The 16,511-nt window shown below is 42.2% G+C and overlaps 1 protein-coding gene across 2 annotated transcripts in view; it reads right to left on the reverse strand.

Annotated features, from left to right (window-relative positions):
• Positions 1-16,511, reverse strand: part of ldlrad3 (low density lipoprotein receptor class A domain containing 3) — a 78,935-nt gene that overhangs the window by 40,327 nt on the left and 22,097 nt on the right. For both annotated transcript variants that reach the window (XM_069701920.1, XM_069701919.1), the window contains exon 2: positions 7,457-7,603. In XM_069701920.1, the coding sequence (XP_069558021.1) occupies positions 7,457-7,603 (147 nt within the window). The remainder of the gene's footprint in view (positions 1-7,456; positions 7,604-16,511) is intronic.

A 16,511-nucleotide genomic window follows, 5' to 3' on the forward strand; every position in this document is an offset into this window, starting at 1 on the left:
AGTGAGGAGAAGGACTGGAAGAAGAGACAAACAAGAAAGAAAACACATAGAGTGAGTAGGAGAGACCAGAAGCCGAGAAAGAGTGGAGACAGCCGAGGACTTCAAAAGGTTTCTCTGACCTTGCTGAGCATTTCTGAAGGGAAGAAATCAATAGGTAATGGAGTCAGGGTGTGAGCAAGAAGGGCATGGGTAGTTTCAGTCTAGTGGGCCTAGGGATCAAAATAATCACTCTGTACATTTCACTGTCTAAGCCCTGCGCACTCCTTGTACAATGCAATAGCCTTCTGTAAGAGGCATTGCAACATTATAGAGCTGCCTTCATCTGAAGGGCCAGGCGCTTACGGGCCACTGGTGTTCTGCAAAGCCATCAAACTTCGTGCTAGATGAGGAAGCAAATGTGGCTCATATACCACAGAGCCAGCACACGCGCAAAATATCAGTAGTATTTCAGCAATTGCAGAGAAAAGGGGAGAAGGGCACATGGTAAAAAAGCAGCACGTGATCCGTCAGATAATATAACTGCTGCAATATTCATCATAGAAAGCAACATACTGTTAAAATTGCCTCGTTTGAACAAGTAGCGCCCGACATTGTACTCTAAAATGACAAGACAGCATTTCTTATTCCTTTGAAGATTTTGAAGCAATCATTTTTGCCTTATTTGTGAATACCAATGGAAGAAGGATAGCATTCAATCTAAATGAGAAAAAAAAGCCTGAGACATACAGCAAGAGACAGAATCACAGTGAGACTGTATGTAAGACCCCAATGAATATTTCATCCCTGTTCATAGGTATCAATTACACCAGCATATTGATCAGTCAACCATTAAGTTCATGGAATTCCCCAGACTTAGTGCTGTTAAAGCTTTCTCTGCTTTTATTACTATTACTGCTACATATTCACTTTATTTTAATTAACAATTTTCTATCTTTCGTTTTAGCTGTCTTGACAGATTTTTCTTTAGCTTGACTCGAATGAGTGCACACAAACCAAGACTTTCTCCAGTCTAAGTACCACAAACTGCAACTCCAAATCTCTCCTTATTTTACGTCTACCGAGTCCTAAAGTGGAAACCCACACAGAGCCACAGATACAACCACACTAAGACCAAAGAATACGTACGCACAGTGAAGAAGCGCAAAACTGAGCAGGACAGAAGACGAGAAAAGAAATCGGACTCCTGCCTTGTGGTTGTACTGTATGCTTCAGCCAAGCAGTCAGGTTCACATTCATATCTGTCCAGACTCAAATTATATATGTAGTGAGGAGTTTGAAGGAAAGTTGTCAATAAAGATGAATAAAATTCTAAAACATGGATGCTTCACACGCATCTTCAACACGGCAGTACAGAAGATCTGTACAATCACCGCAGTTTCCAGGTGGACACCCAAGATTAGTGTCACCAATTCAGTAGCTGACCAAGTGTGAAATATGGTCACAATCTCCCCTTCTGTTCCTGAGTTATGGTGTTGAATAATGGCCAGAGAAGTGTTTTGGATGAACATTATGATGTCATAGCGAACAGTGTTTCCTCTCCGCTGACAGCTATGGGGGGGTGGGATGGGCCAGAAATGGGACACTGGGGGGGGGGGGGTAACAGGAGAGAGGAGGAGGAGAGCTGCTGATGCTGCTCTGCCAAGGACTACTAGCATGATCAGCAGCAGAGCTGTTTACGCCAATGTCGGCAGATTCTGGTCAAAACATTAGATTGCGGCCAAAGTTTGTCAGATAATAAATTACTTTAGGGCTTTTTTTTTCTTTTGCACTTTTTTATTTCAGTTACAGAAACGTAAGGAGATATTGTATTCACAAGAATGGGATGGACGGGCGGACAACTCGAAAACAACAACTCCAGCGACGGCTATCGTTGCCGCAGCGGCGTAAAGATCCGCCAGCAGTATATAGCTTTTTGAGTTAAGAATCTGGCATTGGTCACTTCTCTTATCACATAAACACACACTCCCAATCTTAGCAACCCATTTTGTAACCATGGTGAGTTTGATAAAGAATTGGCAGTGTGGAAACAGTGATATCTAAATCTTAACCAATGTGTCTCAGGAGCCTTTTAAGTGATTTCCACCCCTACTGTTGAGGAGAGCTTTGTTGCTGATAAGCATTTAGAGACTCTTTTAAACTCATGGGTATTTTGTGGAGGTCTGTGCACAAAAAACACAAATGGCATTATTGATGTTGTTCCAGGCTTTTGTCTGTGTTGTGACTGTAGAAAGCGATAATGCGATAATATTTGAGTAATCCAATGAACACCAGACTTTATTTTGGCTCCTAATTGTTGTGAAGATCAATAAACAGTGCAAGAGGTAATGGAAGCTCCAAATAGTTATTTGAAGTATTAATAGACTTTTTTAAACTACTAAAACAACAGCCCTCCGGTGAGCCTCCAGATTACTGTCCCTTATGTGTCCCCACTAAATGGATATAGGGAGGCCTGGAGTGACAGACACTATCAAGGTGTTCAATGCATCCCACAAAACATTCATATAGCTCCAATATTGCAGAAAATTGGAAGGCAAAAAAAGAGTATGCTTAATGGCACAATGGATAAATAGTATATCAACTCACTACCATTTCAATTTCATGCAACAATAACTTATTGGCTAGATTTCTACTCTATGTTAAATATATACAGCAACTGTTAGCACTGGTTCCCCCCAAACAAAACAACTTCTGAGTGACCCCTTGGAAGTGTTTTTTTATGTCGATGACTGATAAGAAGTTAACACAAAGTGGTTTTGCTAAGCAGTGCCACTGTTAGCCAGCTGTACTCAGACCTGTGTATTCACACAGTGAACTACCTTTCATAGGGAATCGTTCATGTCGTTCCATCCTACAGGGCGAAGACAACGGGTTCATTTTCACCAATAAGCATGCGGCGAAACCGGCCGACAGTCTGCCATCGCTCCAACTACCTAAGGCCCGTGTCCCCCAAAGCATTTGTTTTACCCGAGTACTTTGGGAATGCCGTGGTCTTTTAAATATCAGCAGCGTGACAAGGCGTTGAGAGCGTTTATTCTGCACCGAGTGGTGAACAACATTTTTTTCAGGTCGCTGAGAGTTAAAAGATTTTCCACTTTGGGTAAAATGCTTCGCTCGTCACTGTCACTTTTTACCCAGCCGTCCAATCACAGTGATGGAGGGGCGGGCCAAACACAGTTAACGATCGACAAAGTTCGCTGATTGCTCCGCCCTTCAGAGTGGCTGAGCGAACGCTAATACGAGCAGCTAATCCAGACTATAATCACAGTGAAGAAAACTGAAGCTGTGAACAATAGTCTGGCAGAGCCAGGCTAACGCCACTGTGGCCACTGGTGACAATTACAGGAAACTGGTAAATGGTCAAATGTAGAGTTCAAGCAGAGAACAGTCGTTGCCTTGATCAAAGGCATGTTGCCATGCAAACAACTTGAGTTTGATCAAATAATAAGGAGATGAGCAACGCTTTGGTACAGTTGAAATGTTCTGATCTTTGCTCTTTGAGAGCCACTGGCCCCACTGATCGTCCTTCTAGTTCAAAGCACTGTGAAAGTTGAAGTTTGTGGGAGTAGAACTCTGAATACATGAATTCTCCCAGAGGCCACAGCCTGCAGGACCGCTAGTTCAGAACAATCACTGCTTTGAAATGCGCTTCTCCGTCTTTCCTCTTTCTCCTGACCGCATTTCTGCTCCACCATCTATATTTTCCCCACTTCTTGCTTTATGTCACATCCACTCACCCTTTTCTACTACATACATATCTCTGCCCTCTCGCCTGCTGATGCCCCGCCCAGACAAGGGCAAAGAAGCTAATCCTGGCTCTGAGGCCCAGTAAGCTCAGTCAGCTCTCCTCCATCTCTCTTCTGTCAGCTTCCATTTCATCTAACACTCTCCCAGGCTGGCATTACAGACACCAGAGAGCAGGATGGTACTTCTGACCTCTTTGTGTGAGGAATTATTCAGGAGCCTGCCTTTGGATCTCTGCTGGAAGATCCCCTGAACTTGCCAACACATATAACATACAAGCATTGCCCACACAGAGCCCATGCGCCGGATTTGAGCCACTGCAAAGTACTACAGCGAGGTCTTCCTCTTAAATATAGTTAAATTCATTCACAGGTTAGACTTTATAAAAAAAATGGACTTGACGAAATTGATCTGTGGTGGGTCCTGGCCTGACGCAGCAGGCCAGTAATACAATAAGCGGCATCTTTAATGCAATAAGACTCAGCCTGGAGATATTGCCTCTCTTTCCTCAGCCAAGGCTCTTATTTAAGAGCCAGCAAAAAGTATTTACATGACTCAAATTGCCCCTTGTGCTACAGTGGACCGCAAGGAAAAACAAACAAGAGAGTTGCAGTGAGTTTTGGAGGAGGATAGATGCCTGCCTTTTCTAGGTGAATAAACAGTCTTGACCATTCCAGAGACAAATCCTGGCCTGTCAGGTGCAGTGGACTGGGACATATCTACAATAAATAAAGGATTGAGGCAAGCAAAAGCAGACTGGGTTCACATGGTTCTCTTCCAAACCTCCTCACTTATTGATGGCACTGAAATAAAATACAGGCAGGTCAACAAATACGGTTTATTTTTGAGGCAAAGCAACTGCTGGTAAAAAAAAAATCTAAATCTACAAGAAACTGTCAACCTAAGCTAATGTGTGGGTGGATCTGTCTTTCAAAAAACACTTTTGTACAGACTGCACCGATGCACCCCAGTACGTGTAAGAGAGAGTAAAAATTTAACAGTTTTGCAAAAACACCAACAATCCCAAATTTCATACAGATTCAGAACAAAACTGATGTTCAATCGTGTTATTTGCATGAGTCGGAAGCGATTTGTTCTCCTTTGTGTTTCCCCATTAGCTCCATGGTTTTCAGAAAATAAAAATTCCCATTAACAAGACACCAGGGAGATTTCACCACATATGACCTTTACCTCAGGCATTGACTAAGTATTCCTTGAATCAGAGATGCCCACATCAGCACAATCTGCTGGATAAACAGAAAGGGCTTACAGGGGATCTACTCTCTAACTACAGCTGTCCTATGGTGCATGCATTAAAAAATAGGCAGCGGTCTAGGGCAAAACAAATGTTGCAAAGAACTTAATATTTTTACACATACACATTACGAACACCTAAAGTTTCTGTATATGTGCATAGATACAAAGCACAAACTACCCCTGCCTAATAGGCACAAAGAGAAGTAAGGGTGGCTAAAAACCTAATGTTGATGCACTACTGTAAATCCCGGGCACTTAAAATGGATTAACTGATAAATAGTTGGTTAAAAATCATCAAAAAAAGGAGTTAAATATTCAAACCAAAGAACAAATGGAGCACATGTTTGTGGAAACTTCCTGACAGTAGCTATCTGCTCACATTACAGACGGGAGGACATTTTATATCCTGCAGTGGTCAACACTGCTCTGCCTCCATGGTAATGACTGTGATTGCAAGGGACAGCCGACAGACAACATCAGATGGCCTGTGTGATTTCTGCTTATATAAAGGCAAGAGATTCAGACTGATGGCAATATTTCACTGCAAATGAAAGTGATTTTCTGAGGAGTCGGCATCGAAGCACAATATTCATGTAGCTCACTGACAGAAGGAGCGTAAGCCAAGTCAACAGACTGTCTTCCGCGACAGCAGATCTACCATCCCCGTCTGTTAAATATATACATATCAGTGAGAGTGTGTGTGTGTTTTCTTAGAGGGGGGTGACTAATTGTGATTCTACATGCAGAGTATCTAGTGCTGCAGTCTCAAAGTTTCCAGGCGTTGTGTTCCCTTTGGATAATACACACGCAGACAGAACTACTGCTGAAGTCCCCGTAATGAGTCCTCCCTTCCCTCACTCCCTTGTTTCCCATCCCTCCATCATTGTCTGTCTCTGCAGAGCCCTTAATGGAGCCCGAGGTTTGTCGGGGGATTTTTGTGAAGCAGTCGCCGAAGATATCGACTGACATATAGCCATCTATTTCAGGATAATAAGGCCCACTTACGCCAGTGCAGATAATGTAGACGTCTACAACAAACACAAATAGTCCGCTGACAAGTGAGGCGGGCTGAGCGTGATGCCTTGTGATAACTTGCTTTTATCTTTTGCAGTATACGGTATATGTAGTGTCAGCAACAGACACGCTTGTTTGTAGGTTTAAGTGAAGGTAGCTGCGATGAATCTGATTTATCTACAGTAAAAACCTAAACATCAATGAGACACTGGCAGTATTTAATGTTGATGCAAATGCTCAAAATGCATCTGAGTGCTATTCTTCCAGGTCTGACAGCTGTTGACAGTTTAGGGTCACGGAGGGATGAGAATCTGGGGCACACAACCTGTCCACGTGAGCGGTTTATTAATGCAACAGACTTTCTTTAAGTTAAAAGGATTTCAGTAGCAAAAGTACACACAAAAAAAAAGGAATACATTCAAATTCCCTATGTATATATAACTTAAATGACCAGGGCATTACAAACATAACATGATTGATGACTGCAAATTTTAGTTATATGTGCTGCGTGTGCTGGTATGCCATGGGACACAACTTTGTCGAGAGTTGTCTGCCTGTTCCCGGAGCTGCCAATGAGAGAGAATAGTGAGAGGAGTGACTGCTTGAGGAGGAAAAAGGAAGAACATAAAGAGAAGTGACAGAATGGAGAAAAAAAAAAAGAACCATATGGGATTTTTTTTTTTTGTTCTGGCAGAGAATTAGCCAGGTCAGAAAAAAGGAAATGCTGCAAAAAGACATTCATGCTTTTCTAATTGAAAACAACCCGAAGCAAAGCAAACTACGAGGAAAAAGCCAAAAATCATCAGATGAGATAAATTGGGAAGGCGCAGAGAGGAGGGGAAACGAGAGTGTGAGACATTTAGGGAGATGAATATATCGAGAGATGGGGGTTTCCATTCTGTGTGGCAGAGCCTCAAAGTCAATCTTCATCAGCAATCCCATCTTTCTGAGGAGCTCTGGCTGAGATGGGGGAGGAGGAGCAGCAGACCAGATAGATCAAAGCTAACTAAATGCGAGGATCAAAACTGAATTATTACTGTAGCCTTACAGTAGAATTATGTACGCACTACTATTCCTGCACACAGAAGTAATCGGCCTTTGCTTTGATGGTATTAGGTTTTGCCCTGGTACTAAACTGGGGCCGAGAGATCTGGAGAAAGAGGAGGAGGGAGGGTGCACGCTGTGGGGGAGAGCGATTTAAGGACTGAGGAGGGATGTTCATTTAAGTTGGCAGAGAATTAGGTTTAAATGGCCCTTATGGCTCTGTAGAGAGGGGAGGGAGAAGAACTACAACTGCAATACCAGCCAGTGAGAAGAGTTCAAGAGTTGAAAAGACATGATGTGACTCCAGATAGGCAATCTGGCTTTATTGCTTGAAGGCAGAGCTGGTGGTTAAAAAAAAAAAAAAAGTGACTTGATAATGGGAGTATAAACTGGAACTTACGACAGCCTCTCTCGTCACTCTTGTCAAAGCAGTCGGGTAATCCGTCACACTGCCACCCGCCTGGGACACACTTCCCATCGCCACACATGAAGTTTCCGGGGATGTTGCACTCTGTGGTGAAGTTGTTCCCTGGAAGCAACTGGCTCTCTGGTTGATAAACACGAGAAGAGAAGTGGTGAGGAGGATGACAAGAAAGAGGACCGACTATTACAATCTCACTCCAAAAAAGAAATCAAACAGGTAGAGGGATATTACATTCCAGCGATATTCATCACCACAGTCAAAATGGAAGACTGTTATTATCTCCATTCTTTAAAGATAGAAAAATATTAAAGGCAGTGGTTCTATTTAAACAGCCATATCAATCTACCGGCAAATAAACAAAGCCCGATCTCATGAATACAAAGCAGAGTAGGTCATCTAGTGTTAACAGTATTGTGGGCGAAAGCATCAGTTTAGAAGTGGGCAGTATAGTAATGGGGAAGATAAGGATACAAACAACAAAGAAGTCTCCTATACAAGCAATGCAGATATTTACACCTTAGACATAGATGCACTGATACAGACACACAGACCAGCAATAAACACATTCAACACAAAGCATGTGCCCTGAACTAGTTAGGAGCATTTCTAGTTGGTGCAGTGCAGCTGCAGTATAATGGGCTGGAATGTGAAGCATGGCCCTTTGGCTGAGGTTTGACACTATACGCTGAGCAGTTTAGCTCGTAAACAGAACTATGTGGCAGTAATGAGGAGTCCTGGACAGACCGGGGAACCCTTCTATGCTGCAGTGCTGAAGCTGGGTTCACCTGGTACTGTAGTCCACTTAATTACACTTGAGATGCAGGAGATGCACCTGCTGTGAGAAGGCTTAAGACCTTTACACCTTGAATAACCGTGTGGTTTACCAAAGCAGTGACTGATTGGGTCACACGACAGATCTCCTCGGCTTAAATGACTCCCGCTGTGAAGAGCAGTGATTTGAAAATGAGACAAAGGTACAAATGTTAAAGGTTCAGTCTGTAGGATTCAGGGGGATCCATGGAATATAATCTCCAGAGTTATGTTTTCACTCATGCATTTATCACAAGGTTGGACTATTTCAATTCTTTATATGTTGAAATAGGCCACACTCTAAGATCCCAGCTTCAGTTGGTGCTCAGCAAGGCTTCTGACTGGTACACATAAGCGTGAGCACATTTCACCGATCGTGGAATCTCAACATTGACTACCTGTGCTGTATAGGATTACTTTTAAAATGTTATTGTTTGGATATAAGTGTTTAAATGGAGCAGGGCCTGCCTATCTGTCTGACCTGTTGCAGCCCTTTGCCACATGTCGCTCACTCAGGTCTTTTGACAATCAGCTTTTAGCTGTTCCTATAGATCCAAACTGCCTACCCGGGCTGTGGCCCAGATGGTAGAGTGGGTTGCCCCCTAATCGGAAGGTTGGCAGTTCGACCCACGGCTCCTCCTCCTCCTCCTCCTGTCTAAGTGTCCTTGGGCAAGACACTGAACCCCAAGTTGCCCCTGATGGTGTACCATCAGTGTGTGAATGTACTCCTGATGGCGGGCACCTTGCATGGTAGCTCAGTGTCATTAGTCTCATTATACAAGTGCAGACCATTCACCGAGCCTTTTCTGTTGCAGCTCCTAAGCTTTGGAACAACCTTTCCCTTTATATCAGGTCATCAACCTCCACACCAGTGTTTAAAAGCCTATGTATTTTTTTACTAGCTTTTCCACAGTAACCACTATTTAAGTTTTTATTTACTTTTCCTACATTTTTGTGTGTTTCGTGTTGTCTTAATATTGCTTTTGATTTGAACTGTTTTTATTGATAAAATCTATGAGTGTTTAATTCAACCTTTGTTATGTTTTAAATGGGCTATGTAAATAAATTTGAATTGACTAATCACCTGAAACTAAGAATCGTTGTGTGTTTGTTACCTTTGAATGAACCATTCATGTGTACATAGGGAGCAGGTTCTCTTCAAGAGAGGGCCTATTGTGACACTCATTTGGAAGAGAAGGGTAAGTCAAGGAGTGATCAGTTGCAAACAACTGCGACCTCACTGCTAAATGTGACTACCCTGTACACATTGCTCCTTTAAATGTGGAAAGGTTATGACATACACTACCTCCAAAAGTTGTTTTTGAGAGATGCTGAAAAATGGCCCGCTGTAGTTATGTTTAATGACAAAGATACTGCTTCTGTTCTTTCAACATTTCAAAATAAATCTGATAAGTGAATTCACTTTTACAGAAGAAACAGCGTTTGTTTTCTCAAATTAGGCATTAGAGAGACCAATTCCAAGTCAGACAGTTTTCATTACCACAAGATCCATCATACTCAAATACACATAGAAAGCCCTAGCACTTAAGCTTTAGTGAATTCAAAAATAAATGTTAGTTAGCTGATTTGCGCTCAGTAGATGTAGCCAGCTCCAAGAGTGCAGCTGAGTAACTGACACATAGAAATGCACTGTTCTTACATCATCCTTTTCCTGCTGCCATAAAAGGGCAGCAGGTACTGGAAACCACGTATAGATCCACTCTTAAATGGGACAGCACGAGTCCTCTGATCCTCTGTCGGGATGATGCAAACCCCCCTTTTGTCTCTTGCAATATGGAAACCAGATGAGTGAGGAATGAAGAGAAAAGGCTATTGTAATTCATGAGGACATGAGAGTATTCCAATTATATTTTTTTCCTGTTATTCATTTCTCTCATTCACCTGCAATGAAAAATATTAATATTATTATTTGTCACAGTTCCTTCACAAAGCCTAAAGAAATCGACTTCTTGTGGCGGCCTCTAAGCAGTTTCATCTCTGAGGTTCAATGGATGGATGGATGGATGGATGGATGGATGGATGGATGGAATTTCTCCAATGCCAGATCAGGGTATTTCATGTCGACAGCATCACACCATGTTGAACATCTTGGATATGTAAACGTTGGGGGTGTCAGAAAAAATGGATTCACGTAAGAGTTAAGATTCTTACCTGCTACGATTCTCAATTCGTTCACAACTGCCAAACGTTATTATTTTTTCAATAATCTTTGTATGTTGATGGAAAGAAAAATGTAAAACTTAATTTCAAGAGCACAGAGCAGGACCTGGAAGGTGCACGGCACCCACATGCAAGTGTTACATTGTGGTTCTCCTTCGAGGAGATGCTTTCAAGTTAACACAGTTAACTTTCACTGAATCAATAATCATTTTCAATTAGAAATAAATTCTAGACCAAACTTGACACCAACAATCTGAATCTAATCAAATCATAACATTGGCAACGACTCCAATCTACAATATACCATGTAGGTATGTTTGAAAATTGCCGTTTCTTATTTTCCTGTTTGATAAGAGACCTCCATCTTCATTTCCCCTGGCTCTGACATTATTTGTTCAGCTCATTCAGACAAAGGCACTCACACAAACAGGCTCATGTTGGAGAGGAACTGATGGAGAGAGGTACACCGACACAATAACATTGGAAGGTATAAATAAGACTTGGGGGTATTTCACAAAACATCGCAGATGGATAAGTCTAAGCTAAAGTTATTCTACCAATCTGACTGGAAAATGTGAAAATATTTCAAGAAAAAATAGCATTAGAAAAAGCATAACGAATTTAAACATTTACAACATCAGTTAATAATCATCTTATTAAAAAGCTGTCAATTGCTGATACGTTAGACGTGTACCTACTATGTTCTGAATGTCACTGATGAGGATGAAATTCATGTCGCATTGAAAAGGTAAATGTTGTAACTCCTTCGCTACTCTTGTTTACCAGCTCTTCCTGACTTGTTCTTTGTAAAGTGTACACTCCTTACATAAACTATTCTTTAGATCCCTCAGCAGCTTTAATGAGGGTTCACAGACCAACAAACTTGCACAGCAAATAAGTGTGATTAGGGGCACTCAATGCTGACAACACAATTGAAGAAAGAACAAGAGAAATGTCCATTCAGAGCCACACAGAACAAGTGTCGGGAGAGGCGTGTAAAATGACTTCAAAGAGCTGCATGAAAGAAGCTTTGGGTTAATTGGAAAGTTTCTTAAGCGAGAATGAGAGAACAGAGAAAGGACTTGTGTGTTGTGTGTGTGTGTGTGTGTGTGTGTGTGTGTGTGTGTGTGTGTGTGTGTGTGTGTGTGTGTGTGTGTGTGTGTGTGTGTGTGAGAGAGAGAGCGAGAGAGAATGTGTGTGTTAGAGAGATTGCCAAAGAGAGTGAAGAAGAAAGACGGTTGACAGACACCTCATCTTTTCCCATGAGTCTCTGACAAAACCAGCAAACCTTTTGCAAGCAGCCCTTCTTGCATCCAGTAGCCCATCAATTGGCAAGCTCAACACATCTGATTCCAATGCCCTTGTCGTTCTATCGATGCATTAATAAGCCTGAATACTTATAGTGGTTTATCACTGAGGTAACGAACAAGTCCACCTCATTACCACAGTAAGTGTAGCTACACAGCTCATTACAGATGGCTCTGAGAGACACAATATTAATTCCCTACAGTTCTCTGCAGGCACTGCAACACTCCCAAGGTGACCTGGAGAATTTTAATGGCCATGACCGTGGCTGTGCACACAGCCCAAAGCCTTCATTTCATATGCTTTTAACTATTATGTTGGGGAGCACTCGGGGCATTATGCACAGCTGCACAACACTGCTGTGTACAACTGTGGTCACACAGTGGGTGTGTGAGGGGGAACAGGGGAGATAAGGCAGGGATGACGATGGACGCTTGTGTATCTTGCTGAGGGAAGTGTAGACCAATTACTCAGAGTAAATATTGACTATACTATCCTTGCCTCGGCACACCCACCGCTGGCCTCCCATCCTTTCCCACCTTCCACCATGCCTGTGTCCACTAAGGCCCCATTTAAACTGTTAAATCATAGAGCGTATCAGATAGATTTCTTTTTTTTCTTTTTTTTATTCGAATTTACATTTTCAGTTTGTGCTACTTCCATGAAGTTTAGGGTAGTTCACTCACAGTGAACTTCAGAAGAAAGAAATTCTTCTCTCTTCATCTTTTTTATCTCAGCTGCTGTTGCTGGTGCTCTTTATAGAGTGAACCTCTCAATTATAATTTGAAATAAAAATGAACTCCTTGCATAAACAAGTCTAATTTCCCAGAGGTTCTGAATAATACTGATATTAAATCTGGAGTATTTTTTGCTGAATTTTCTAAAACCAACCCTAATGTAATCCTTTAATGTCTCTTGTCGAGTCATAAGTAACAGTAATATTGAAAATGGTTGTTACCTTGCTCAAAATGATCAAGATTATATCTATTCATCTCGCTCATTAGAAATCCAGGTCGATAAATATATTTTGTTTTAAAGGTTTAATTCACGATGTCTCCTGCTTCACTGAAAAGTTGCCGCACTTGTGCAAGTTACATACTCCAGGCTGTTGTGGTTACAAAATAATGCCCATACACACACATCTTAAACTAAGAATTAAGATAAGAAAGGATAACCTATTCAGCATAATTTGAAAACAGATCCAAGATCAGATTGTGTGCTGCTGCATGTCCCTTAGAATGTAACAAGAAGGGCCCCCCCCCCCCCCCCCCCCCCCCCCCCCCCCCCCCCCCCCCCCCCCCCCCCCCCCCCCCCCCCCCCCCCCCCCCCCCCCCCCCCCCCCCCCCCCCCCCCCCCCCCCCCCCCCCCCCCCCCCCCCCCCCCCCCCCCCCCCCCCCCCCCCCCCCCCCCCCCCCCCCCCCCCCCCCCCCCCCCCCCCCCCCCCCCCCCCCCCCCCCCCCCCCCCCCCCCCCCCCCCTCTCTCTCTCTCTCTCTCTCTCTCTCTCTCTCTCTCTCTCTCTCTCTCTCTCTCTCTCTCTCTCTCTCTCTCTCTCTCTCTCTCTCTCTCTCTCTCTCTCTCTCTCTCTCTCTCTCTCTCTCTCTCTCTCTCTCTCTCTCTCTCTCTCTCTCTCTCTCTCTCTCTCTCTCTCTCTCTCTCTCTCTCTCTCTCTCTCTCTCTCTCTCTCTCTCTCTCTCTCTCTCTCTCTCTCTCTCTCTCTCTCTCTCTCTCTCTCTCTCTCTCTCTCTCTCTCTCTCTCTCTCTCTCTCTCTCTCTCTCTCTCTCTCTCTCTCTCTCTCTCTCTCTCTCTCTGTATGCACCTCTCTCAATACCGCACCCTTAAAATGACATATTATATGTTAACCACGGGTGCTCAGATGGGTACAAGTAGATGTGCTATTCAACAACATGAGCGCTAGACATGTGGCAAGCACATCAGTCTGAACCCAATAAAAAAAAAACTTGCGATGCATTTGGTACCACTTTGGGCACAAAGTAAAACACCAAGAAAAGAAAAGAAGAAGGCAGCTAAAAGCACAAACATGCATGCAAACAATTTAGTTTGGGGTTTAGAAATGTTTTATAAGGAACTGCACTCAATGTTTGTTATGGATACACACAATGCTTTTTGGTGAACAAAGGTAACAAATTAAAACAAAACAAAAAAACTACATAGGACGTCTATAACTGAAACAGCCATTTCTGGGTTAAGTTTGACCTTAAAAAATATCACAAACAAGAAAACAAATCAAAGAGACATGCAAACATATGCATATCATATTACGAGATTGAAATGCTGTGGGAATGCAATTGGAGAGATCTGGGAAATAAAAGGGATGTCAATTATTCAATATCTTTAATCACTGTTGCCCAGTTGAACAAGCAAAAATCAAGTCAATGCATAAATGGCAAGCTTCCAACTTTCATTCCAAGATTTTCCCATGGGTACATCTCATACATAATGATTCTGGAAATGGCATCCCGGAGACTTTGGTGCACCCGAAGCAATTTTCTGAATATGCGAAGCCGGGTCCAGCCACCCACATCTGACAGTGTCTTCCAGGTCTTATGAATATTTTCATACCAAATGTCATTATTCTGCCCCAACATTGGGCAGCTACTTTGGTAATAAAATCCATATTACTCTTGACAGTTGCTATTGAAAATTTAATAAGCCTTAAAGCATATAGATGGCCTCCCCTCACGTATAAAACCCATACGGGTGTGTCTAAACCTTGGGTTGTGCTACTTAAGCACTATGGTGAATGTTGCTGCAATACTCAACAGGAAGATAAAGGAAGGTAATTGAAGGCGAAGTCAGAAAAGATTCAATAAAGACTTTACCAAGACGATAGAATATAACATGCAAACAATGTCAACTCTGAGGGAAAATAGAGAAAAAGATAAGTAGATGGTAGAGAAGCACAAGATGCAGCTGGACACAAGTTACATGGAACATTTAAGGAAGAAAAATGTAGATGGGTAATAAAAAAAAGAAACAGAGAGGTTGACAGTCACATCATTTTCTGCTACTGGATTTCTTGTAATAGCCACACCCTCAGCACGTTCTATTCTCTGTGCTCTGTACATGAAAGGTCAGTGATATAAATGTATATCTGAGATGACTATTGGTTTGGCTGTTACTGCTTTAACTTCATGTTCCTCCGCAGGCTTAGATATCTGACCTGCATTGATTAGCCGTGGTTAAAAGGTTGAGCCTCAGATTGAAACAGTACCAGTATAATTGATTGGGCTGACTTTGTGTACTTTGGGAACTAAGGAAGAATGGGAAATAATGCCAAGGCTATTGGAGAAGCATCACAATAAAATATAGCTGTTACACTTCCCAGAGGAAAAAATGTTTTGTCCTCAGAAATAATCCCACATTTTAATTGCCATCCCTGAATGTAGGCTTTTTGTGTGCCTCTGCACCAGCGACAGCAATAGCAGGAGCCATTTTGTTAAATGTTTGTTAAAACTTGCCAAAAATGTTCACTTGGTCCCAAAGATGAACTTTTTTTTAGATTTTCTGTAATCAAAGGTTAAGGGCATTGTGACTTCACATCAACCTATTGACGAGAGTGATATCTCAGGAATGCTTTCAGGGAATTTCTTCAAATTCGGCACAAACATTCAATTGGACTCAAATATAAACTAAGGTGATTTTATTGGTCAAAGATCAAGGTCACTGTGACATCACGTCCAGTCCTAATCATGAATGCAATATCTGAATAACACCATTAGGGAATTTCTTCAAATGTGGCACAAAAATTCACTTGGGCTAAAGGATGAACTGATTCAATTTTAGGGGTCGAAGGTCAAAGTGACAAAGAAATACGCTTGTGGCCTTATTTATTTTACCTTTATTTAACCAGGTAGAATCAATTGAGAACCAATTCTCATTTACAATGATGACCTGTTATTTGATTTTGTTAGACCTGAAGTGCATGTTTTTGGATGATGGGAGGAAGCCGGAGAACCCGGAGAGAACCCACGCAAGCACAGGGAGAACATGCAAACTCCGCACAGAAAGGCCCAGGACCGGATTCGAACCCAGAACCTTTTTGCTGTGAGGCGACAGTGCTAACCACTGCCCAAATGTCTAACAGTAATGCTGAAGTGATGATATTTTATATCCAAATGGTCAACTTCACTGTGACATTAACATATTGTGCAAGAACACTTTTCCAGAACATTTTTCAACACCTTAACTCCAGAAGGAGAGATTGTGACCATATTGAACATTTGGTTGAATAGTAAATTGGTGACACTAATTCTGGGCATCAGTCTTGAAACTGATTGTACAGATCTTTTGTGCTGTTGGGTTGAAGTTGTGCGTGAAGTATTCACGCTTTAGAATTTGTAACTTCTTTGCAGCAACATTTATATTTGAATCACTATCTACTGTCAATCAGCCTTAACGGCCAAGCATGTGAACATTCCTTCAAAGACTTCCCTACGTATATTATGCGAGTCTGGATAGACATGGATGTAAGGTGCAACTTGACTAGTTGGCGGTGGCATACAATCACGAGGCAAAAGTTCTAGTTTTCTCAGTAATGCACCATGCTGAGTAAAACTATCTCCGATTAAGAGAAATTCTTTGAAGTAAAAAAAAAAAAAAAAAAAAAGCATGCCTACTGACATTACAGTCTAATAATGTCAACAAACATGGACAGCAAAGTCTGCTTGTGTTATAGGAGTGAATAAATGCAGCCTAGCTCTGAATAAAAGATA

This window comes from Brachyistius frenatus, unplaced genomic scaffold (assembly GCF_029030835.1).
Source record: "Brachyistius frenatus isolate BFR_SWC_R1_liver_20210118 unplaced genomic scaffold, ASM2903083v1 Contig_39, whole genome shotgun sequence".
Lineage (NCBI taxonomy): Eukaryota > Metazoa > Chordata > Actinopteri > Embiotocidae > Brachyistius > Brachyistius frenatus.